Source organism: Stigmatopora argus, chromosome 2, assembly GCF_051989625.1.
Source record: "Stigmatopora argus isolate UIUO_Sarg chromosome 2, RoL_Sarg_1.0, whole genome shotgun sequence".
Classification (NCBI taxonomy): Eukaryota; Metazoa; Chordata; class Actinopteri; order Syngnathiformes; family Syngnathidae; genus Stigmatopora; species Stigmatopora argus.
The window spans coordinates 16,552,666-16,576,324 of record NC_135388.1 but is presented as its reverse complement, the minus strand read 5'-3'; the positions used below and the strand labels follow the sequence as shown (position 1 = coordinate 16,576,324).

The 23,659-nt window shown below is 38.8% G+C and overlaps 2 protein-coding genes across 2 annotated transcripts in view; both read left to right on the top strand.

Moving 5' to 3' along the window:
• Positions 1-4,169, top strand: part of kcnq1.1 (potassium voltage-gated channel, KQT-like subfamily, member 1.1) — a 25,704-nt gene extending 21,535 nt beyond the window's left edge. The window contains exons 14-17 of the mRNA XM_077594749.1: positions 456-502; positions 571-626; positions 1,086-1,237; positions 3,863-4,169. Of these exons, the coding sequence (XP_077450875.1) occupies positions 456-502; positions 571-626; positions 1,086-1,237; positions 3,863-3,878 (271 nt within the window). The 3' untranslated portion in view covers positions 3,879-4,169. The remainder of the gene's footprint in view (positions 1-455; positions 503-570; positions 627-1,085; positions 1,238-3,862) is intronic.
• Positions 3,892-23,659, top strand: trpm5 (transient receptor potential cation channel, subfamily M, member 5). The gene is made up of 29 exons (XM_077626641.1): positions 3,892-3,981; positions 4,095-4,172; positions 4,678-4,862; positions 6,137-6,269; positions 7,252-7,316; positions 7,805-7,949; positions 8,019-8,199; positions 9,337-9,503; positions 9,614-9,791; positions 9,966-10,030; positions 10,287-10,472; positions 10,750-10,849; positions 10,945-11,063; positions 11,288-11,635; positions 14,353-14,496; positions 16,455-16,578; positions 16,715-16,860; positions 17,874-17,986; positions 18,064-18,165; positions 18,858-19,116; positions 19,675-19,793; positions 19,889-20,021; positions 21,240-21,414; positions 21,561-21,729; positions 21,867-22,045; positions 22,136-22,268; positions 22,592-22,664; positions 22,800-22,887; positions 23,001-23,659. Exons 1-29 carry the CDS (start codon positions 3,892-3,894, stop codon positions 23,054-23,056), a joined length of 4,053 nt encoding a protein of 1,350 aa, XP_077482767.1. The 3' UTR covers positions 23,057-23,659.

The window sequence follows — 23,659 nt, the reverse complement described above, 5'->3', positions numbered from 1 at the left end:
AGGTTAATTGTCTCTTACTTGTCCGTATTAAGGGATATGAGTGGGAATGTTTTTGGTTAAATGTGCTATGATTTGCTGCAAATCAGCTAAGCGTTCACCCTGCTTCCTGCCCAGGGTTCATTGTGATAGGCTCTAGCCAAAACTCTAGTGTCGTTAAGAGGTTCAGGGAATAATTGGATACATGAATTCCAAGGGAATCCAAAATACTTCACACAAAACATTTACAGAGCAGACATAGATAACTGGTTAAGATTGGGGATCACTGAGCAGTTTATCCTCGGCAAAAAACACACACATATTTATCATGGTATCATTTTGTTAAACAGTACCCGAGTGTTTAAATCAAATTAGAGTAAATACACTGCAAAATAACTTCAATAGAATTATTTTCTTAACAAGGTCACACCATTGTTATTATTAATTTTTGATTCTCTCATTGTTTTTCATTCTTCCAGATTGGACCAGTCATTAGGGAAGATTAATTTATTCCAGACAGGAGCTGGTAATTATCATCTAGTTGTCCATTTACATATAGTATTGACTAACTCTACTTTTTTTTGCTATACCCAGCCAGAGATAAGGAAAACAATTCTATTGGATCCCGCCTCAGCAGAATGGAGGACAAGGTAGAGAGGTTATTATATCGTTTCTAGCAGAATTTTCATCGTTGAACTTTTCTTAATTAACTCATCACTAGCCGTAACGGTGATAGACAAAACAGAACTCAGTAAAAGTGAAAGGTTTTGACCACACACTAACATTGACATAGGTATTAGGCTGAAAATAAGAGAACACATCAGCTTCCTTCCTACTTCTGTACCTTCTTTAAAAGTTACAGTATTTCATAAATGTACTGATTGACTGCTATTACGCCGATAGAGGTTTAATCCAATCAAGAACTGTTGAAATCACTGCCAGCCCTCCCAGAGAAAATGGATAGGTGTCCCAGTATTGAAGTAAGAAAGGCAAGTTAAGAATAGGAAGCAAATAAATGACATTAATTTAAACTGTTCAAAACTTGCAGCACAATTTCAGTCTTACTTTTTGTATTTTCAAACCCTAATGCATTTATTCACTTTTCTTAGATCAAAGACATGGATCTGGTGCTAAACCGCATTGCAAGGTCACTCAATGTTCTTCCGGACCAGAGGGATGACAGTGAGGTGGAACGTGACACTCTCAGCAATATCGGCCCCAACCAGGATAGTCCACCAACCTATAAACAGCTGTCTGCAAAGTAGGAACAAAGGAACTGATACATCTATATGTTTTTGTATCTGAGAGTTTGTCGGTATGTCTGTCTGAATATATAAATGTTTGAGTTAACTAGATTTTGTAACGCCAATATCAAATGCTCATTATACATTTAGCTTTACATGGACTCAGTTGCTAGATCAATTGTCTGAGCACCTGGCTACCATTGTGGAGAGTCTTGTTCAATTCACGATTGTGTCTTTGTCAGGAAAGAGCATCTGGTGTAAAAGCTTGTGTGCCAAGTCGTCTTGCAAATCTATTGTTTTGCTGTGACGACCCCTGATGGGAAATGACAAAAGGGGTGGATTTATCTATATAGCATATTGTCTAATGACAAACCTGACACGTGTGTGTATATATATACTAACTCATATCTAACTTGGACTCCATATCTTGTGAATTAGGGAAGTCACAGATATGGATAGAACTGGAATGTGCCTTGAACTTAGAGCTGGGCTGTTCGAGATCTACCAGTAGATTGCAATCTACCAATAGATTGCCAAACTACTACTGGTTGATCACGCAACAATACAATTTGATCCAGTCTGGTGGATTCCTTAGCTAGGCTATTATGTATTTGGTTTGTCTGCAGCCAATCAGCTCACGGAATAAAGCCGCTCTTATCGGTGGTGAGTGCCTCTGAGTCCTGTTTGCCTTGCTGCAAAACATATTTTCTCACACCTCAGCATGAATCGTGTTTTTCTTTTTTTTCTTTTTGCTGAATACTTTTTAAACCCCACGATGCCCTGAATCCACGAAACGTGACCCACAAAGTATTGAGGGATAACTAAATTGGCTTATGCAGCGATGTGAGGTATATCAACATACATAACTGCTAAGCTTCGTTGGTGGGCCCCGGAAATAAGATAAATTGCAGGAGGTTGGGTCATTGAAAAGTAGATTTTAGAGCAAAAAAAATTGCGCTCCCCTAATTTAGAGTATTACAGCGCAAGTTGAGAGTCCTTCTCATTTTTCGTGTTTATAATTATCAAATACTTTGTTTTGGTCAAAAACTGTTGTAGAATCATAATACATCTTTTTTTCTGAACCAAATACAACATTTTGGTAAAGCACAAATATCAGTGCCTCACAAGAAATGGCACACAGTACCTCAACACTCTGATTTAAAGTTCTGCTTTCAAAACAAGCCTCTTAGCTCTACATTGACTAGGCTTTTCTCTCTCACTCAGGTGATAAAAGGTTGCAATATTTTTGTAACCCTTTTCCCCCTGAATGAATTTTGTCACTCCTGCACTCCTGTTCCATTTTTGGAGGGATTTATCTCATCTTTTCTGCAAAGATCAAGGGAAGGAAATACGCGGGCGTGATCCTAAGAGAAAGACTAATGAACCTATTTTGTATGACATTTATATCAAAGCACTCGCAGTTGTGTCGTATTTACTGGCATCATTAATTCCACTGCCACCATTGTGTTTATGAAAAATGATGAAAAAAAAGCAATTCAATCATGAACAAGTCATAGGGATGCCGCAAATTTAATGGCTTGCAACTTGACTCGGATTTGAAGAAAAAAACACTCTGGCTTGACTCGCACAATATTACTGTTCAGATATGTGTCCAGACTGTGCAAAAGAATATAGTTTGTTTGCTGCAAACCCCATATTGTTTTCTTTGACGGAGCTCACATCCGCAGGGTTCTTTTAGGTTCGATAAAACAAATCCTAAGAATAACTATCTGTAGCACTACAATAAAAATTTGACCCCAGCATTGACAATAATGTCTTATCATAAATGTTTATCCAGCTTTTGTATTAATAATATTCATTTGAGTTATTTTTCAGGAAAAATGTTCACAAAACGCATAAAATTTTGGTTTTGCAATAAATGTTAATTTCCAATCATCTAAAGTATTGAGAAAGGCATTAACTGCTTGTGATAAACAGCACAGGTTGCAGAATATCGTACAAACAGCATTTAACAGGATTTAATTAAGGTGGTGAGTAGGACCCTGTAAACCTTTGGGACTGCTGTGAAACTGATTCTGCATCAAACAAATTACATTTGTGTACAGTTAATCCAGACATTTATTATAATTTAATGTCAGCCATCATTACAAGTGAAATATCTCCACTGCAAAGTGTGTTCCATTTCTTTACCACTGGGACAATGACGTAACAATTAAGAACAACAAAAAAGTAAAGTAAAGAATGTGATGGGTTTGGGCACATATTGTTTAAAATGGGGACTTTGGATGTGAAAGGGACCAAGGTCAAACGAGGTTCCTGTGGAGTGAGCAAATATAAATGCTTATTTGCAGGTGAAATAGATAGTACACACTTCTTTGTGGTCTTTGTCCAGCTATCTGGCAAAATGGCCTTTTGGATTCTTTTGAGCGGAAAACCAAACATTTGGAAGTGTGCTTGTGTCAAAGTGGGTGTTGGTTGGCCTTTACCATTTCTTATTTTTTAATATCGTGGTAAAAGTTTACACAGCAAAGATTTTGAATATTTGATGCCCTAACATTTTAATATTAGAGATCTATGTTTTGTTTTCACTTTTTTTGTCTATTTTGTGCATCTATTGTGCATTGTTTTCAGCATTTTGGCCATGTCTTCAATTAAAAGAAATATTTGTCTTATGTTTCCAGAACTCACTTGGTCTGACGGGTTACTCCATATGGAACAATCCATACACACAGTTAACATTTCAGACATTCCGTGTAGTGGAAAAAGCCTGGCACAGCTGACGAGGAGGATCAAGGTGTCGGTATGCTTTGCAGAACTGGACATTTCAAATTTATTTTGAATGTAACTGCTTCAGCCATCAGAGGAGATGTAGGATTACATACAATACATCACCCTAGTGGATCTTATTTCCAGGGGGAGAAGAGTTTGCATACAAAGACAAGTCCAGAGTTCAACACCCTGAGACTCATCACAAACAAAACCAAAGAGCTCGTAATAGATTTTAGGAAAAGTAGATCCAAACCCTCGTCCTTTTCCATTAACAGGAACTGTGTAGAGTGGGTGCACAAATTTCTGGGAACCATCATCTCTGATTGGCTGACACAACGCTAAAGCTGCTGTAAAGAAGGCACAGCATCAACTAAACTTCCTGGGGATTCCTAATAGAAAGATGTCTGCAAGAAACTGTTGCTCTGTTTTGCCACTACACCATTGTCAGGTTCACCATTTAGACATCCCTGTAAACATGCAAAATAAGAGAGAAGACACAGTTCTGACTCCTTTATTCTTAGAATGCCCCCTTTTAAATGGCGTCCAAAACACTAAAAGGAGGGGTGAGCATAAGCAGCTTGGAGGTTTGAATTTTTTGTGTTTGGTCGTCAATTATTTGTATGTGAGGTGAATTTACAATACATGTGTATTGTGCAGCAACAAGGCACACAAAACGTTTTGGCTTCTCAATTGGCTAAGACATAAGACATGTTTTTAAATTCCTCAGGCCGTTGCTATGGAAGATTGTGATGAACTTGAGCTTTCTAACCATGTCTCCACCATGCATGCTATTCTCAATAATCATTTAAGCAAAGCATATTTTACTAATTTCCTCAATGAAGTAAATCTAATCTTTGTTATGGGAAGCAAAGTGCTCTTCATTGCAAAGCTTGTCTTTGTTGCAGAGCAAATGTATGATAAATTATTTTTCTTATTTACATGATTCTTACAACCATTAAGAGCATCCTGATGTACTGGGCTGCAATAATGTTTGGTATGTGAAGAGATGAGTAGCTGTTGAGAAAACCATGCAGAGGGTCATAAATGAAGCACAGAATATAATCAGTTTCCCATTACCTTCTATGGAAGAGATTGCATATTATAGACTGTTGATCAAAGCCACACATATTTTAAAAGACTATTTTTACTCAGGCATCCCACTGTTTGAACTCTTGGCCGCTGCAGGTGCTTCAAAACATAAATGTGCAGATAAAGAAACCTTTTTTTTTTCAGAAAGTGTAACTGCAACAAACAAACGATCTGAATAATTCATTACAATCACAGCACCGCATTTTGTCATTTGTTCTTTGGAAAAGTGGTTTGCACGTCCGCCTCACAGTTCTGAGATCGATGGTTCCATCCCCGATGGGTTCTGACCTTCCTGTGTAGAGTCTCTCCAGACTTGTCCAGACTCTCCAGGTACTCCGGTTTCCTCCCACAGCCCAAAAACATGCATGGTAGGCTGGTTGGACACTCTAAATTGAATTTGTTAAGCATTGAGGCTCTACCTTTCTTGGCTTTTGTTACTTAAGATTTTTTTCAATATCTAATTCAATTATTTCCCTTCCTGGTTGTTAACTCAGTTCAAAAAAGGTTAACTGGAGTCTCTGCTTTCGTGTGCGCAAAATCATGCAAAGTGACACCATTGTAACGTCTCAAGTAATGACCTTGGGCTTTTGTTAAAATTAAAATGTATATTAAGGAATACAAATTCAGATGAGTTCATCCAAGAATAACTGGCCAGCTCATTATTTTAAAAAGAGCTGTCTCAACATTTTAGTTTGTTTTTCCTTTCTTTTGTTGTTGTTGTTATTTACATGCTTTGGAAAAAGGGCATTACAGTATATAGTATAGCAAAGTATACCTCTGGTGGTCATCTGGAAATAACTACATATACAGCTCCTGAACTATTATTGCACCGTTTAAGAATCTGATTTTATATTATTTTTGTCTAGTCTTGTAAAACGAGAAAATTCACCTGATCATAACCCATTAAGTGGTATGGTTTTCACTCTCTGAAAACAAAAATGAAGGCAGCAATGCCATGAGTTAGCTTAAGATTGCTGCAATAGAAGGCCTGTGAATGCATCTGATATAGTAATTTCATGGAGATTTGGTTGTGTCCGTGTCCTCAAGTCTTGTAATTGGCTGAGCAGTATGCAAATGAATTGTGTTGTTGTTCATAGCAGCAATGAATTCGTAATACTTCCAGGAGTCTCACTCAAGCTTTGTGTGGTAAGCTTCGAGGACTTTTCAGGTCTCCGTGAGCAGAAAAGGATTATAAAGAGATGCTCGGCAGACAAGACAATCTTCTGGCAAGTACAGCTCTTTTGGGTCTCTTGTTTTATTATCTGAAAAAAATTCACATAAAGTCTCACGTACTTCACATCAGTTAATTTGCCAGCAATTGTAGATAGAAAATCTAGTGTGACTAATTTCCACATGGATTGCCAATCAAAACCACAAGAATGGATAAAGTAGCAAATAATAACTTTGTGAATGTCACCCACACAAAACTGAATTGGGCTGTTCATATAAATGTAGAATGTTGGATAAAATGTGTACATTTCACATTATATTGAGGGATTGGTCATGATATTGTAGTCATTGACACATTACACATTATTGAGTGACTTGTTAGGATAAAATGTTGAGGAATGCCCTTTTGTAATTAAAATGCTGTGCAAGACAGGTTTCCTATGCATGTTTCACAGAGCTAATGTGCTTAGTCCCCTATGGTAGCATGCAAATCATATCATTTGCTTGTTCAATGGTCTTTTTCCCCAACTCAAACGCCTTGTCACGACTGCAAGCTTCTGTACCTTTGAGCAAGTAACAAAACCAAATTTACTCATACCCCTTTATGTACCCATGAGCTAATTTCTACTCACTAATTAATTCTAGAACCCCAGGGTGTTTTTCAAATCATTTTCACAAGAAATGTAAATAAGACTTAGCCAAATGGATCTTAATATTCATTTCGCTTAAATGAGACAATGAGAACTACGGAGAGAGCACTGTTAATTGGAAGCGAAAGGTAACTTTTATTACATAGCTGAACACTATTTTTTAAATTCATCAGAGGGATTGGATTTAAACACTTTTGACTTCCAACCGTCAGGTGTGGTGGTGAATTTCAGGTTTAAACATAAGAGCTGCTTTGCATATGAAGCGAGTATGAAAATTTTCCTAGTTTTGCATTGACCACAAATGCCTCTAAGAACATATGTGAAGGGGTGATGAATGAGTCATATTTGGCTATGGAGGGTCATGTAATCATGTCACGTTTGCTTGTTTATAGGGGCTACAGCCGCAGGCAAAATGCCAGCGATGTGGGAGCTTGCTGGAATGGTCAGCGGAGCACCGGTGTGTCTTCTCATCTTGCGATTCATTAATAATTTCTTATGATGGGGACAAGTAGGAGAGAAAACTTGTGGATGGATAATACCAATTAAGGCCATTATTAAATTCCAAGCCACAATATCTGGGTAATAGATAAATACACTCATAACTTGGAAATACTCCAATCAAAAAGTGCTAAATCATCCCCATCTTTATTCCCTTCTTATGGTGTCATCCCCAAATTGGGTTTCTTTGAGTTTGCCATGCCTGAATGTGGTTTAGCTTAGGAATGAATGTTGATCCCTACAATTGAGGGCTTCATAAATAAACCTTATTTGACATAATACTGCTCAAGTCATTGGCAAGACCAAGGAATCTTGATATCACCTTTAAATTATGTGCCATTTCAGTGGTATTGTAGCGATTAAAATAATGCAACAATTTAAATTATCTCCTAACAATGGTCATTTCTTTAGAGTTTGAGTGGCAAACTTTTGGCCTTTCGCATTCAGTGTCCTCCAGGAGTGTTCCTGCTGTTCCATAGATGATCACACTCTGCAGAATGTTAATGATGATCAGAAGAGAAGCAGAATTTATTGGCCAGCTGGAAGAGTTGGGGAGATTGACTTCATTGGGACCTCCAAGACTAAAGGAAAGGTAGCCAACATAATCAACAGTTGGGCAATTCCCTGTGTTCTTTATTTTTACTCTTTGCTTGTATTCCAGTTCATGAGGGTGCAGAGCAATACCGACCCAGCGCACATCTTCCAGATGCTGACAGAGAAGTGGGGACTAGCTCCTCCACATCTGGTAGTTGCACTTGTGGGAGGAGATGAGCTGGTTCAGATGAAGCCTTGGCTCAGAGACATCCTCAGAAAAGGTCTTGTGAAAGCTGCACAAAGCACAGGTATGAGACGCTTCTAAAAAAGTCTCAAGTCAGTAGAGGCACCAAATTGCAGATAATTAATGACTTAATCACATTTAATCTGGTCATGAGTGATTTTCCAGCTTCTCTCATATCAATAAAATAGAGAACGCCTGTACCTAATGAGATCAAATACGGGTGCAAACAAATTTGTAATTACGAAAATATATATCGTGTATGTGTTCCAATTAATGTTGTGCATCTGGGAAGAGTATATATAGACAAATGAACTCAGTGCACAAAATATGATTATCAAACCTGTGACTAATTGTACGTCTGAAAAAAATCAGTATGTATTCAAAGAGGAGGAGGAAGCAAAAAAGGATAAAACAGGAATAGCTGTATTTTTTGTTTCTCTATTTAAATAATGGGAGTTACTGGTAGTTTAGTGGTTCATTATAGGCTCCAGCACCCCGCAACCCTGACAAGGATAAATGTAACAAATAATTGTGTTGAGTGTGTGTGTGATGGGGGGTGCATGAGTATGTGTTTATAGGCTATGTATATTTTACCGTGGTCTGATGAGTCAGACTGATTAGTGATGAGCACAGTTTTTTTCTTCCAGAACTTTCAAACTTGCCGAATCATTATAAATGTTGCCATTCTTTCCGACTCCAAGCGCAGTCGACGTACACTCTTTGTCTTCATGCATTCTAAAGGCTACCTCACAGCCACGGATGGCTAGACACAAAGTCGAACTTCATTCTCAAAGTCACAGCGCTATTTGAAAATAACTGTGACAAATCTTGTTTGAGTTTAAAGAGAGCAGGCGACTGTCAGAGGATGTGCAGTTTTTGTTAATTCAGAACTTTTTTCATCATGTTCAAGCTGTGTTTAATTAGTTACATAAATTATATTAAAAGAAACAAATGACTAAATTAAAATATTTTAAAAAATATGACTACAAGGCGCCCCTGAGCATAAGCCGTACCCACTCAATTTTAAAGGGAAACTGAATTCGTTGATTTATAAGCCACACTGGAATATCAGACACAGTTCTTCTGATTGTTTTACTGGCTTGATACACCAAAAGAAATGCAGCTCATTAGTCTGTACAAAAAATATCCGTAAAGTGGTGGTTTAAAGTCCAAAAATGATCTGAATCTTTCTGTGATCCAGGAGCATGGATTTTGACTAATGGCCTTCGATTTGGCATCACTAAGCACTTGGGTCAGGCTGTACGCGATCACTCCTTGGCTAGCACGTCTGCAAAAGTTCGGGTGGTGGCCATTGGCATTGCCCCATGGAACATGATCCACAACCGAGAGGCACTACTTGGCACCAAGGTTTCTCACATACAACATATATACTGCTTAGAAAAAGAAAAAAAACTGGAAAAAAATCTCTGAGTGAATGTTGAAATCCTATCATACTGTTTTGATTTCATCTCCTAAAGTTGGGTGTGCCAGCAGTGTACAAGCCACAGGACCTGCCGCATGGGTCAGTCTATTCCCTGGACAGCCACCACTCTCACTTTGTACTTGTGGAAGAAGATCCAAACAGACCCGGAGCCACAAGTGAAATAAGAGTGAAGCTGCTCAAACACATCTCTCTTCAGCGTACAGGCTATGGGGGTAAACTCATGAGAGGAGTAACATTGCCAAACAAATACACAACTGCAATATCTTATTTATATTGATAAAGGCACTGCAGATGTCTGCCCTATGGGAACATTATATCTTAAGAAGATTTTGACACAGTTCATTCTGAAGATATTCATGAATAATTGTGTGACTCTTGTTTCAAAGGTGCAGGAAGTTTTGAGATACCTGTTCTATGCCTATTGGTGCATGGCGAACCTCGGATATTGAAGGTTGGTCTGATAAAACAAAGAATCTGAAAATTAGGCTTTGAAGTAGATTTTAGTCAGGCCATCTAATGAAGATGAATGCAGCAGGTGGCTAATCCACTCTTTTGATGATATTTATTTTGCCAGAATTAATTGAAAGTAAATATTTAGATGAGAGTCATGAACCATTCATAATATGTGTACACACTTTTTGGGAGAGGTGGGCTGAATTACAAGTTCACAAAGTTGTTGTGCATGAACATGTTATCATTTCCTGCAGCGGATGTGTAAAGGCATTGGCAATGCAACACCATGGCTTATTCTAGCAGGCTCAGGAGGAGTGGCTGACATCCTCGTCACTCTCATGAATAGGGGCTGCTGGGATACAGACAGCGTTCATGAGCAGTTGCTGGACACCTTTCCAAACGCCTACCACAGCACGGATATAACAAACTGGGTCAAACTGGTGAGGGTTATGTGTTGAGCATGGAGGCGGGCATACAGTTATGAATGTCAAGAGGCTTGAACATTGCCTCTAAAATAGGACGCATGGGAAAGAGTGCTGCTAAAATGGGATTCGCTTTATCTAAATTTGTACGTGATGCCCCAGTTAATAAAAAGAAATTGAGAGAGACAGAAAAATATTACATTTCATTTTTGGGGACGGGTTCATCAAACTGAAATTGTCTACTCATAATGTTTCAATACGTATGCTGCATATGTTTCTGTGTTTCACCAATCAGATCCAGAAAATACTGGATCATGGACATCTACTCACTGTCCATGACCCTGAAACTGAGAGCTCTGAGCTGGACACTGTCATCCTCAAAGCTCTTGTCAAAGGTAATGAATGATCTTTCTGTTGGAAAGGTGATCATTAAAAAGAAAGATTCATAGGTTATACCACTATTGACATTTTGTGTGTGTGTGTTTACCAGCTTGTAAGAGCCAAAGTCAGCAAGCCCAGGATTTTCTTGATGAATTGAAGCTAGCTGTTGCCTGGAACCGAGTGGACATTGCCAAGAGTGAAATCTTCAACGGAGATGTTGAATGGAAGGTGAGCAATACAAAGTTATTTAGCCACCCATTTTTTTCCAGCCCCCCCCTGTTCAGGGTCATTCATGGGTGCTGGAGCTGATTGACTTGGAAAAAAATGAGTGTTGTCTATATAGTACTTGTAGTATATATGACTTCTTTAAGCTGCTATGTTCATTTTTCCTATTATCTCCCACCAATATTCTATAAACCTTCATCACTACACTTCAAACATGGTCTGTACAGGCGTGCGACCTAGAAGAGATGATGATGGACGCACTTGTCAATGACAAACCAGACTTTGTACGCCTATTTGTCGACAATGGCGTTAACCTGGGCGAGTTCCTCACCTATGGACGTCTACAAGAGCTTTACTGGTCCGTTTCAGAGAAGAGCCTCTTGCATAACCTCCTTCTAAAAAAATACGAGGAAAAGCAGCGCCTGCTTGGTACTGCAAGGGCATCTGGGCCTCCTGGGCAGCACACGTCCGAGCAGGAAGAGCGGAAGCCCCGTTTCACTCTTTATGAGGTCGCTAAAGTTCTCAAAGACTTTCTTCATGACTCCTGCAAAGGCTTTTACCAAAAGATTCCCGCAGTGAGTGATCTATTTTTGTCTTAAAGATCCTGTAATGTCAATTTCATTATTTTTTTCTAAACACATAACGTGCTGTATGTTGGAAGATTAATGCTGAAAACGTGCACAGGGGGAGAACAGTGCAGAATTATAGCAATAAACCCTTTTTGATTTCCTCACCCAGTAGGATTTTTTTGGGTGGGCCTGAACAGAGTAAAAAATGCCTGCACTTCTGGCCCGCCCCTCCTATTATACAATGACTTGCCACCATCTGTGGCTATTTGGTACAATTGAAAATGCCTGATTGAAGTTTCTACAAAGCTATACCTACAAATCAAAACACCTAGTGTAAAAAAAATCCTCATCATTGCGTTTTTATGTGTTTTGAGCAATATTAATGAATACATTTGTTTAATGAACCAATACAAAGCAGATGGCAAGTCGGGAGGCCCTAACGCGGTGCCACCATGGAGTCAGTCCCTCAGAGAAGTGGTGAATCGTGCAGCAGGGGCCGACAGTAGATGTGTTACATTCATTCATTCATTCATTTTCTGAACCACTTTATCCTCACTAGGGTTGTGGGGGTGCTGGAGTCTATCCCAGCTGACTTCATGCCAGAGGTGGGGGACATCCTGAATCGGTGGCCCGCCGATCTCAGGCCACGAGGAGGCGGACAACCATTCACCCACACACTCATGCATAGGGACAATTTAGAGCAGGGGTGTCAGACTCGGGTTGGTTCGCGGCCCGCTTTAACGTCAACTTGATTTCACGTGGGCCAGACCATTTTAGATATATTTAGATTTTTTTTAATAAATTGATAAAAAAGGATTAAAAGCCCTAAATATTCAGTTTTTTTATAGATCTAAAACAATGTTTATTTTAGCTTTTTTAATATATTTTTAGATTTTACAAAATGATTTTTGCACTAAAAACACAGAAAAAAATGATTAAAAAATTACAATTATTGATTTAAAAGGGGGGAAATCAGGAAATGTAATATACATCTATAGTGTAGATGTATATTACATTTCCTATATAGATTCTATACTCTTCATTTTAATTTGATCCTAAAACAGAAAGTCGGCACTCATGATTTACTTTCCCGGGCCACACAAAATGATGCGGCGGGCCAGATATGGCCCCCGGGCCACCACTTTGACACGTGATTTAGAGTGTCCAATCCGCCTACCATGCAGCTTTTTGGAATTTGGAAGGAAACCAGGGTACCCACAGAAAACCCACACAGGCCGAGGGAGAACATGCAAACTCCACCCAGACAAGAGGACCAACCTGGATTTGAACCCAGAACCCCAGAACTGTGAGGCCGACGCGCAAAGCACTCATCCGCCGGGCCACAAGGGGTTTTTATGTGTTTTGTGCGATATTAATTAATGCATTTGTGTAATGAAGCAAGGCAAAGCAGATGGCAAGTCACGAGCCCCTAATGCGGTGCCACCATAGAGTCAGTGCCTCAGGGAAGTGGTAAATCGTGCAGTAGGGGCCGACAGTACATCTGTTACAGTTGGCTACAATTCCAACAAGGGCCCACTTGATATCAGGCATTAGTTTTAGAGGTATCCAAAAGATCTGATTCCATTTTATCCTTTAGAGATAACGTTGAAATTGGCTACAGGGTGGACATGAGTTTACTGGTAGAGAAAACTTTAATAACATCTTCTCATCAAGTGCCTTTTGGCCTGGAGGTGGGAGTGAGGCTATCTGAAAAGGTGGCCGACAGCAAGGTTTTGATCGAATACGTGCTCTCAAAACCTCACTGGCATAAACCAGGACTTTCCAAACTGAAACTCAAAGGCTGTTGTGAGTCCTGTTTTTTTTCAACGATTCTTTTACGGACAGTTTAGCCAATGACGTTTCTGCTAAAACAAGCAGCACCTGCCTGCGACCAATTGATTAGATTTATCACCTCCCAGAGTGGTGAAAAGGTGTCGTCTCGTTTGGTTGGAATTAAATCTTGCACCCACTGTGGATATTCCTTTATGGTATATTTTGGACACCGCTGGAATAAAGACAGAAAACCTCCAAGTCAAATCACATACATTTTTCAATGTAACAACATGTAGGGGTACTTTATGGACAGATGGTACTTTAGCGAGGGCACACCTACAATGATCTACACTTAATGGTACAGTCTTATTTACCCAAGTTTACGTTTATGTTTGATTTTTTTGTAAATATGCATTATACCCAAAGGCTAATTTCCGTCTCGTCTTCCATCTAGTCCCTTGTGCAGGTTGATGTTAAAAACGCAAGAGAAAATCAATAAATAAATAAAGTAAAGGTAATAAATTAAATTTGATTAAAATAGTAATAAAGTAAATATAAAGTAATAAATAAAACATCAAATCAATTTTGAAGCCTTATTTTGTATATTTAGGATTGTTTTCAAATTTTTCAGGCTTGTTAACAACATTCTTGTTATTTAGCACAATCAAATAGTTATTAATGTTGACCTCCATTTTACATGACCTTTTGGGATTATCACTAAAAAAATGATACAACACAGTGGAAAAATGATAATTAGTAAAACATCTCTTTGAAAGACATAATATACAAATTACTAAGATAATATTACTGCATGTTATGCTCTTGCCTCAGATACCATGTGTACACAGAAAAAAACGGTATTTTGAAGGGTGATAGGGTAGGGGACGTTAAATACTAGTGTTGTATTTTTGCTGCAATCATTATAAAACTGGGTTGTCTTTGCAATCCAGGAGAAGCCAGCAAAAGGCCGACTGTTCCACAGCCAGAAGAACCTAGCCGAAATGGAAGAACGTTGCCAACATCCTTGGAGGGACCTTTTCCTCTGGGCTGTCCTTCAGAATCGACAGCAGATGGCTAACTACTTTTGGGCCATGGTATGTCTTGTCAATTAATTTCCATCATGTGGTTCTGCAAACATGTGTCCAGCAAAGAACAACAGTAAAAAGTGAATATTAATTATGTCAAGAAAGTGTTTTGGCACATACAGTTTGTTTGTGTGTGGTTTAGCATTGTACAAGTGCACCAAAAACCCACCATAAGAAAATGGCCCTGCTATTGAAACATCATCTTTATCAAGGACTTTAAGCTTTTATACCTCTGGCAAGAAGGTCATGCTTCAGAATTGATGTTGATGGGAAACATTCTCAGACATCTGAATATAGATTTATGGATAATTCAAATGACACCAATTAATAATAGAACAACTTTGTTTTCTGCATCTTTTAAGGTACGCTTTGGTTGTGTTATTACCCCTTCCCTGGACTCAGCAAACCAATTACCGGAATGCAATCCTTTCAATTGTCACCCCCGTCTGCCCCTTTCCTGCATATATTTCTCACATTACCTGAATGTATGGTAATTTAATTCAAAGTGTGAATATTTTGGCCACCTTATGGTCACATCATCGACATAATGGCACAATTCAGAATGTTTATAGTATCTCGCAAGTTATAAGCTTTAATATATTGTAATTACCTTGAAATTATGCAAATAATGCATCTCTTACATGTGCAAATGTGAGCCCATGCAACACAACTTTCCAATATGCATATGTTACATAAATATAACATTCTACACTGGATGATTTAAAGGACATGACTCAATTTCCCCCCTTCGTGAACGACTAAGTATTCTGAGTACATATGTTCAAGTAAAATATGACCTAAAATAGAAATGATTAATATCAAGTTGTGCGTGTATGATATTTCATTTTCATATTTCATGCACCTATTCTCCAGCAAACTTTTAAACAGTGAAGCATGATAAGCAAAACAATATAATATTTATTCTATATGTTAGTGTTTATTTTTGTACATGAGATGAGATGAGAAGTTTACAAAGGAAAAAAGACAAGAAAGGGGGGAAAAATATTTTTGGAACCATACCAGGATGTCTTCTTTTTTTTTTTTTAAATGAGCTATTCAGGCGGTGCAAAATAGCTGTTTATAGCGTCTTGTAAGTGAAGTTTTTTTCATCATTAGGACTCACAAAAATTATTTGCTGTCTACAATCATTCAGAATTCATAATTTATTATACGATCATTAAATATTTGCCACCCCTCAAAAAGTTTCTGCTGGCCTCTCCCCACTCCATAAATATTTTTCTTGATCCGCCCCTGTGCATTGTTCCAACCAACAAATAACACCTGTATGTTTAAAGGCACTCCATATTGCTTCGGAGCAATTCCCCATGCACGGCACAATACAACATTTGTTTTGTTTTGATTCAAGTTCGAAATGTTGCATTCAATGATTGCTTTTCATGCCCACTGGAATGTCAATTCAAGTCACCACCAATTTGTGCACAGCTCTACTGTGTACCACTTTTCACTAGCATTTTTTATGGGATCCCAGAATGTGGCTGGTAGTGTTAGCTTTAAACTTAAGTGGTTGAAATGTAGTTTTCACTACTTTTGTAACACAGGGATGATAACATAAACAATGGCTTTTTTAGTTGTTGTTTTTTAACCTTTTACAGCAATGCTGCAATGCTTTTCACTTTGTTAATGATGTGCTTTACTTGTGTATCAATCTGGCTATAGTTGGAATTGCAAGTTAGATCAGGTTTTAACCACTTGCAAAGCATATCATGGTGAATGCTAAACTCTAGTTTAAGAAGGAAATATTCAAACTTAGATTAGAGTACATGTGAGCTATCTGCGCAATTATTCACATAAAATGAACCCAGATTGTGAGTTTGAATTTCACACCACACAAATTGATTGCACAATACCCAGTTAATGGATAAACATGTACAAGAAAATCAGCGTACCAAGCTGTATGATGATATTAAAAAATTAGATTCATACTTGTGATTTTTTCATTTGTTCAGGGCCCTGAGGCAGTTGCAGCAGCATTGGCAGGATGCAAAATTCTGAAAGAGATGGCAAGACTTGAATCTGAGGCTGAGTCTGCCCGTAGCATGAAAGAGGCCAAGTACGAACAGTTTGCCCTTGGTGAGTATGTCATTGGGCATCAAGCTGTCTGTAGGATCAGAAGTGAGAAAGCTAATCAAAGACACTGATGGATTTACTCCTCTGACCTAATAAAATGGGTGTTTGTCATGTACTCCTTGTGTTATCTTGCGAATAGATGTTTTTGGAGAGTGCTACTCCAACTGTGAAGACAGGGCTTATGCATTGTTAGTAAGGAGAACACAATGTTGGAGCAGATCTACAGTACTCAACCTGGCAACGGAGGCTGATGCCAAGTCCTTCTTTGCCCACGATGGAGTGCAGGTAGCTGAACAATTTCCCTTCAATTAGACTGGTTTTTTCCCCCTCTAGTTCTTTCTCTCTCGATCTCTCCATGTAATTCTTTGCTGAGATGAAAACAGAATTGATTTTTCTTAGTAACAACTACTTCGTACATTTTCTTTGGCTGGGCATAAAATCAAGTACATCTTTGTATTTTCAACTGTTTGCTATGGCTTACTCAAGTATTTATTTTCAATTCATTTTTAGGCTTTCTGTGAGAAGTTTCACACTCCATTAATCTTTCAGTTAGGTTTAGTAAAGTTTTTCAATTGTCCTTATGTATGAATTTGAAAATGAATACCATATTTTCACGACTATAAGGCGCACCGCATTATAAGGCGTACCCTCAATGAATGACACATTTTATTTTGTTTTTTCCATATATAAAGCACACTGGATTATAAGGCGCCCTGTCTATTTTGGAGAAAATTTAAGACTTTTAAGTGCGCCTTGTAGTCGTGAAAATACGGTACATACTTTCTTCACAATGGTACTCGTGTGCAAGTCTCAAAACCACAACAAAATCAATTGGTAAAGCATCCTAATGAGTACAAATGTGAAGTGGTAAAGAAAATGGATAGATGGTTGGAGAGAAAAAATTAACTTGCCCTTCCAACGATAATATATAAATATATATTTTTACTGACACGTGGGACCATGAATCTGATAAATATTTTATGTTTTGACCTGATACAAGGTGCCCGGGGCAAAGGAACGGGTGCTCATTAAGTAATTACATTGCATAAGCAGACCTATGAATTGGGAACTGGTCCACAAACCTTGTACTGTAGTATAATTTGATTAATGGCGTAAATTAGCATTTTAACTAGGATAATTCTCCACACCGACTGTGGGAGCAGATTGCAAGGCAAATATTCTTATAAAGGATACACTGCCACCCTGTGGAATAATTCACATAGCCTTGACTATTGAATGTAAAACCTTAGTTTGTTTATATATCGAGTAATATCATCCACTAATGTCTTTTTTTCCAGGCTCTTCTGACAAAGATTTGGTGGGGATCAATGAAAACAGACACAGCCATCTCCAAGCTTGTCGTGTCTTTCTTTTGTCCACCTCTGATTTGGACTCACCTTATAAAGTTCTGGTGAGATCATTTCTATTTGATAGTTTTGTTCTCCTGCAATAAGTATTTTGTAGGTTATTACTGTGTATGATCTTTAGTGATGATGAGCTGGATACACGGAATAGTGAAGAACCATTTTTGGAACTGGATAATTTGGACACGGAGAAGGTCTTACTGTTAACAGATGAAGAAGGCCCCTTGTAAGTTTTCTATGATGCTGTTGTGTAAGAACTCAGAATTTATGTTAGGGCAGTAATAGACAAACAACCATACAGTGAATTAATTTGGAATGGTGAATGTCTAATTGCAAAATCTATGAAATATGCACACGTTCAACTTCAAAAATAAAACTTCATGATTATATAGCACAGATGTTCCACATTCGTATGCCATGCCACTTCTCATTTGATACATTTTTTAAATACTTTTGGATAGGGACAGAGGGGCCCAGCGGATGAGTGGTTAGCATGTCTGCCTCACACCTCTGGGGTCCTGGGTTCAAATCCAGGTCGGTCCACTTGTGTGGAGTTTGCATGTCCTCCCCGGGCCTGCGTGGGTTTCCCCCGGGTACTCCGGTTTCCTCCCACATTCCAAAAACATGCATTATAGGCTGATTGGACACTCTAAATTGCTCCTGGGTATGGGTGTAAGTGTGCATCGTTGTCCGTCTGCTTGTGCCCTGCGATTGGCCTGCCACCGATTCAGGGTGTCCCCCGCCTCTGGCCCGGAGTCAGCTGGGATAGGCTCCAGCACCCCTCGCAACCCTAATGAGGATAAAGAGGTTCAGAAAATGAATGAATGAATGATAGGGAAAGGTGATGATGAAATGGTATAAACGGATTTAAGGCTGATCCTTCATAAATCTAAATTTTGCTCATCATTTTTTTTCAAGGGACTCCTCTCCTGGCACCCCAACAGATCCGAGCTGCTTATCCGTGTGGTGGCGATACTTATTTCGTCGCTGGCGTCGATTTTGGAGTGCTCCTGTAACTGTGTTCCTTGGTAACGTCATCATGTATTTTGCTTTCCTGTTTCTCTTCACCTACGTGCTGCTGCTGGACTTTCTTCCACCACCTCCCCTTGGCCCTGGAGCTCCTGAGATAATGCTCTACTTCTGGGTTTTCACATTGGTGCTGGAAGAACTCCGTCAGGTGAAGTTTAGAGAATTCGATGCTACTTTATGAATGGATTTTTTTCTATTCTTAATAGTTCCTGTTCCATATTCATTCATTTTCTGAATTGCTTATCCTCATAAGGGTCGCAGAGGGTGCTGGAGCCTATCCCAGCTAACTACTGGCCTGTATTGGGGGTCAGTCAATCGCAGGGCATGAGACGGACAACCATTCCCGCTCACACTCATACCTAGGGGCAACTTAGTGTTCAACTAGCCTACTCTGCATGTTTTTGGGATGCGGGAAGAAACTGGAGTACCCGGAGAAAACCCATGCAAGCCTGGGGAGAACATGCAAATTCCAAACAGTGAGGACCAATCTGGAATCGAATCCTTACCCCCCGAACTGTGAGGCCGATGCGTTAAGCATTTGGCCACTCGGCCCCCATGTTGCATATATTCTATGCTTTTTGATAAAACATAATGGGCTAAACCCCAAAACATAATTATATATGTATATATGTATATGTGTGCACTATTATTGGAATAATAATTAAATAAATAAATAATTTAATAAAATAATTTATTTATGTTTCAGAGCTTCTTTTCAGATGAAGAAATGAACATCTTAAAGAAGTTTAAGCTCTATGTAGAGGATAACTGGAACAAGTGTGACATGGTTGCTATCTCTCTATTTGTCGTGGGTGTTTCATGCAGGTAAATACAGAATGCAGACCACATAGAGTACCTATAGGCCATAGAAGTATATGAAAAGCAAATTAAAAAAATAACACATTTTGCTTGGATGGCAGGATGGTTGGTGACACCTATGAGGCAGGAAGGACTGTTCTAGCAATAGACTTTATGGTATTCACACTACGCTTGATCCACATCTTCGCCATTCATAAGCAGTTGGGACCAAAGATCATCATTGTGGAGAGAATGGTGATTAAAAATACACAAATGCAAACATTTAACATAGCAGCCTGTTTGCCAATCTGGTTGGGTAGCTTTATTTTTGAGGGTGTTCAACATGAAACCTCCAGAATGAAAAATTTGATTTGAACATGGATCTCAGGTGCTGGATTTTCCAGAATATAAGTCACACTTTTTCATAATTGTGAATGGGTCTGTGACTAATACTCCAGTGTGTGGTATGTTTTTATTTTTATTTTTATTTTTTAGTCTCTGACCACCGACAGCCTGTTATGTTGTTTTGTCTTTTTCAGTTGGATTAGTATAAATCAGTGGAACTGGAACCCCACCAGTTTCATATACGTATTCACCGAACCCTACTTTAGTGTAAAATAAAATGTGATTCTTTTTCAAATTCAATATGTATAAATTCCTTGCAGCACTAAATGGCCAAGCAATGTCATGTGATCATCAACAGCAGGGGTGTCAAACCGGTCATCAAAGGGCCACAGTGGGTGCAGGTTTTCATTCCAACTCAACAAGAGGATACCTTTTGCAAGTGTAATCAGTTAATTAAAGTCAGGTGCTACTTATTTTAGAAGACACCTGATCGGTTGGAACAAAGACCAGGACCCACTGCGACCCTCGGCGGAATCGGTTTGACACGTGATCTACAGCCAGTGATGGTAAAATGGGCATGTTATCGTGTATAGACATGATGATTCGATGTGTCTTGACCTCTGTGGCAGAGGCTTCAACGAACCCCTGCGACTGACTCACCGAGCCACTACGGTTCGATCGAACCCAGGTTAAGAACCACTGATATAAATAGTACATTCTAAGCGAGAGTTGCCTCACATCTGCTCTATAAAGCAAACTAATATTTGGGCAATTACACATAAAATGCCATGATTGCGACTGAAAATATTTTTGCCGTGCAACTTACTGATCCAGCGCATGTCTATATTTTCGGCCTCCCAAAACTAGTTGGGTGAGACTACTGCTCACCCTAATAACAGAATCTACTAGCAGAAATATGGATGTCCTGGATGTTTGCTACATTTGAAGTGATGCAGCACAGTTCTTCATGAATAGAAACTCCAGGATCATTTTAAAAATCTCTTTATTTGGCTCTCACATTGACCCACCACATTGCTTGTGTTGAACTCGGTGACTGACGAACCTAGATTCAAATAGAAGACTTGAAAGATTTTCATATCCTAAGGAGACCAATGGTTTTCTTTACAGATGAAAGATGTCTTTTTCTTCCTCTTCTTCCTGAGTGTGTGGCTCATTGCATACGGTGTGGCTACGCAAGCTCTACTCCACCCTAATGATCCGCGCATTGACTGGGTGTTTCGCAGAGCCCTGTATCGCCCATACCTGCACATTTTTGGCCAGATTCCTTTAGAGGAAATAGATGGTAAAGAACTCGAGGATGAATAATTTCCTTCATTCTATTTAAACATTTGAGGCATAAACTGTCAAGTAGCTCATTTATGTTCATCATGAAGCCAGTTTGAGTTCAATAATGTACAATTCTGTCCATTTGTTTCTTTCATAATATAGCCGCTCGGATGCCTGAAATAAACTGCACCAACGACTCAGAGGACATTATCAAAGGCTTACGCCCACCATGTCCTAATATCTATGCCAACTGGCTGCTGATCCTTCTTCTGGTCATTTTTCTTCTTGTGACTAATGTCCTTCTACTCAACTTACTCATTGCCATGTTTAGGTCAGGAGATGAAAAACATTATGGCAATATATGGGTGGATGTTTGTCAGCGGCTTCTAGAACAACCAAAATAGCTCAAATATAGACCCATGATATAGTTTATGCTAATATATGATTTTTCTGTTTTGTGATCTGTAGTTACACATTCCAGGTTGTACAGGGAAACACTGATATTTTCTGGAAGTTCCAAAGGTACAACCTGATTGTGGAGTATCACAGCCGCCCAGCACTGGCTCCACCTTTCATTATCATCAATCACCTCTCTCAACTTCTCCTTAGCCATGTCAAACAGCCTGAGCCCAAGCAGGAACATCTTGGTAACAATCATCTGTGAAATCTGAATTTAGCTTGCCACTGATACCGAGCCTGTGCTTTTTTGGGGAGTGTTTTTATTTTTTTATTTTTAGAGCGAGCACTGCCACCTGAGCTTGACCAGAGACTGATAACGTGGGAGACTGTACAGAAAGAGAACTACCTGGTCAAACTTGAGCGCCAACACTGGGAGAGTAGTGAAGAGAGGCTTAAGAGTACATCTTCAAAGTAATTGTCATTTTCTTGTTGCAGATAATGTAACTATAATTACATTAAACCTATAGTCAGGTTTCTATCGTACTGGATTTGAATGATTAACCCTGACTTGATTCTTACCTTGTAAGTAGGGTGTGGGCGATATATTAATCTAGCAGTAAAGCAAAGTAATTACATACATTGTTTCTTAATAAAGATGGTCAACTTTAGTTATGTATTTGTATTGCTGACCAGAAACGTGTCTTCGTGGACAAATGTTACTTTAAAAAGAACAAAAAAAATGATGTATCGACTGAGTGGCAGCACTCCTTTCACTTTGTTTATTTGCCACCAAGGGTCCAGAGTTTGCTGAGGATAATCTGTGGGGTGAAGGACCAAGAGAAACGACTTGTATCCATGGAGGCACAGGTATGCCCAAACGACACTGTAATCTTCACTTGTCAATCATAGTATTTATTTCCATGACTTGAAATATGTCATGTATGTTACCTGTCCGAGAGTAATGCACTAGGTACACTGCATCTCATCTGGATTTGTATCCAGATCAAATACTGTGGCGAGGTGTTGTCTTGGATGGCTGAGTGCTTTGCTCTGAGCACACTCAAATGTGGAAAAGAAGCTCCAACTCCAAGTAAGTCAACAGGCAATCAAAATTACATTCTGTGTAACCGAGAATACCATCACACATTCAATGAAGCATTTTATGTAAATTAATGGGCCGCAAAATGGCATTGTCTTTGGCAGGCTCCAAGCTGACCAGTGGGGCCGAAAAAAGTCAACCAGAAAAAAAAACAAAGTGAACTAAAAGATGTTAGCTTTACAAATAAAAATGTAGTATTAAAATTTATGTTAATTAATTAATTAAGGTTTGATCCAATTCTTAAAGGTGACCTTGCATGAAATGTTTCAGCCAGAAAATAGATAAATGAATGTGTAGCTGGGTAGAGGTTTGTCAACCATGTTGTTTGTATTTTGAACACTTTTTGTAAGTCAAAGCACTATGCAAACAAGCAGATTTGAAATTGGTGATGTGACATTACAGAGCATCTTATTATGCAAGTAGTTGCACACTTTCTGTTTCCTACACACCCACTGCTAATGGTCAATCCAAGCGATGACTTTAAATAAGACATTTAATATTCAATATTGACCCAGCCAAACACATTTGTATACATCCGACTGTTTGCAGTGGTAAGCAAAAGAGATCAACTATTATAGCTTTTAAATTGGTATTGCAGGTCTTTTCAATGCAAATTCTCTTAAAAACTTCATAAAATGACATCAAAGGTAATGAAAAATCATTTGAAATCACAATGCAAGGTTACCTTTACAGCTGATGTGACAAATTAATACGGACTTGATATTGATATCTATGTAATAAAGATTGTTGTCTGGTCGCATGA

Coding starts and splice junctions, on each gene's coding strand:
- trpm5 (XM_077626641.1), top strand. CDS start 3,892: ATGGAACAATCCATACACACAGTTAACATTTCAGACATTCCGTGTAGT. Junction 10,031..10,286: donor GCGAACCTCGGATATTGAAG/GTTGGTCTGATA, acceptor CATTTCCTGCAG/CGGATGTGTAAAGGCATTGG. Junction 17,987..18,063: donor ACTCACCTTATAAAGTTCTG/GTGAGATCATTT, acceptor TATGATCTTTAG/TGATGATGAGCTGGATACAC.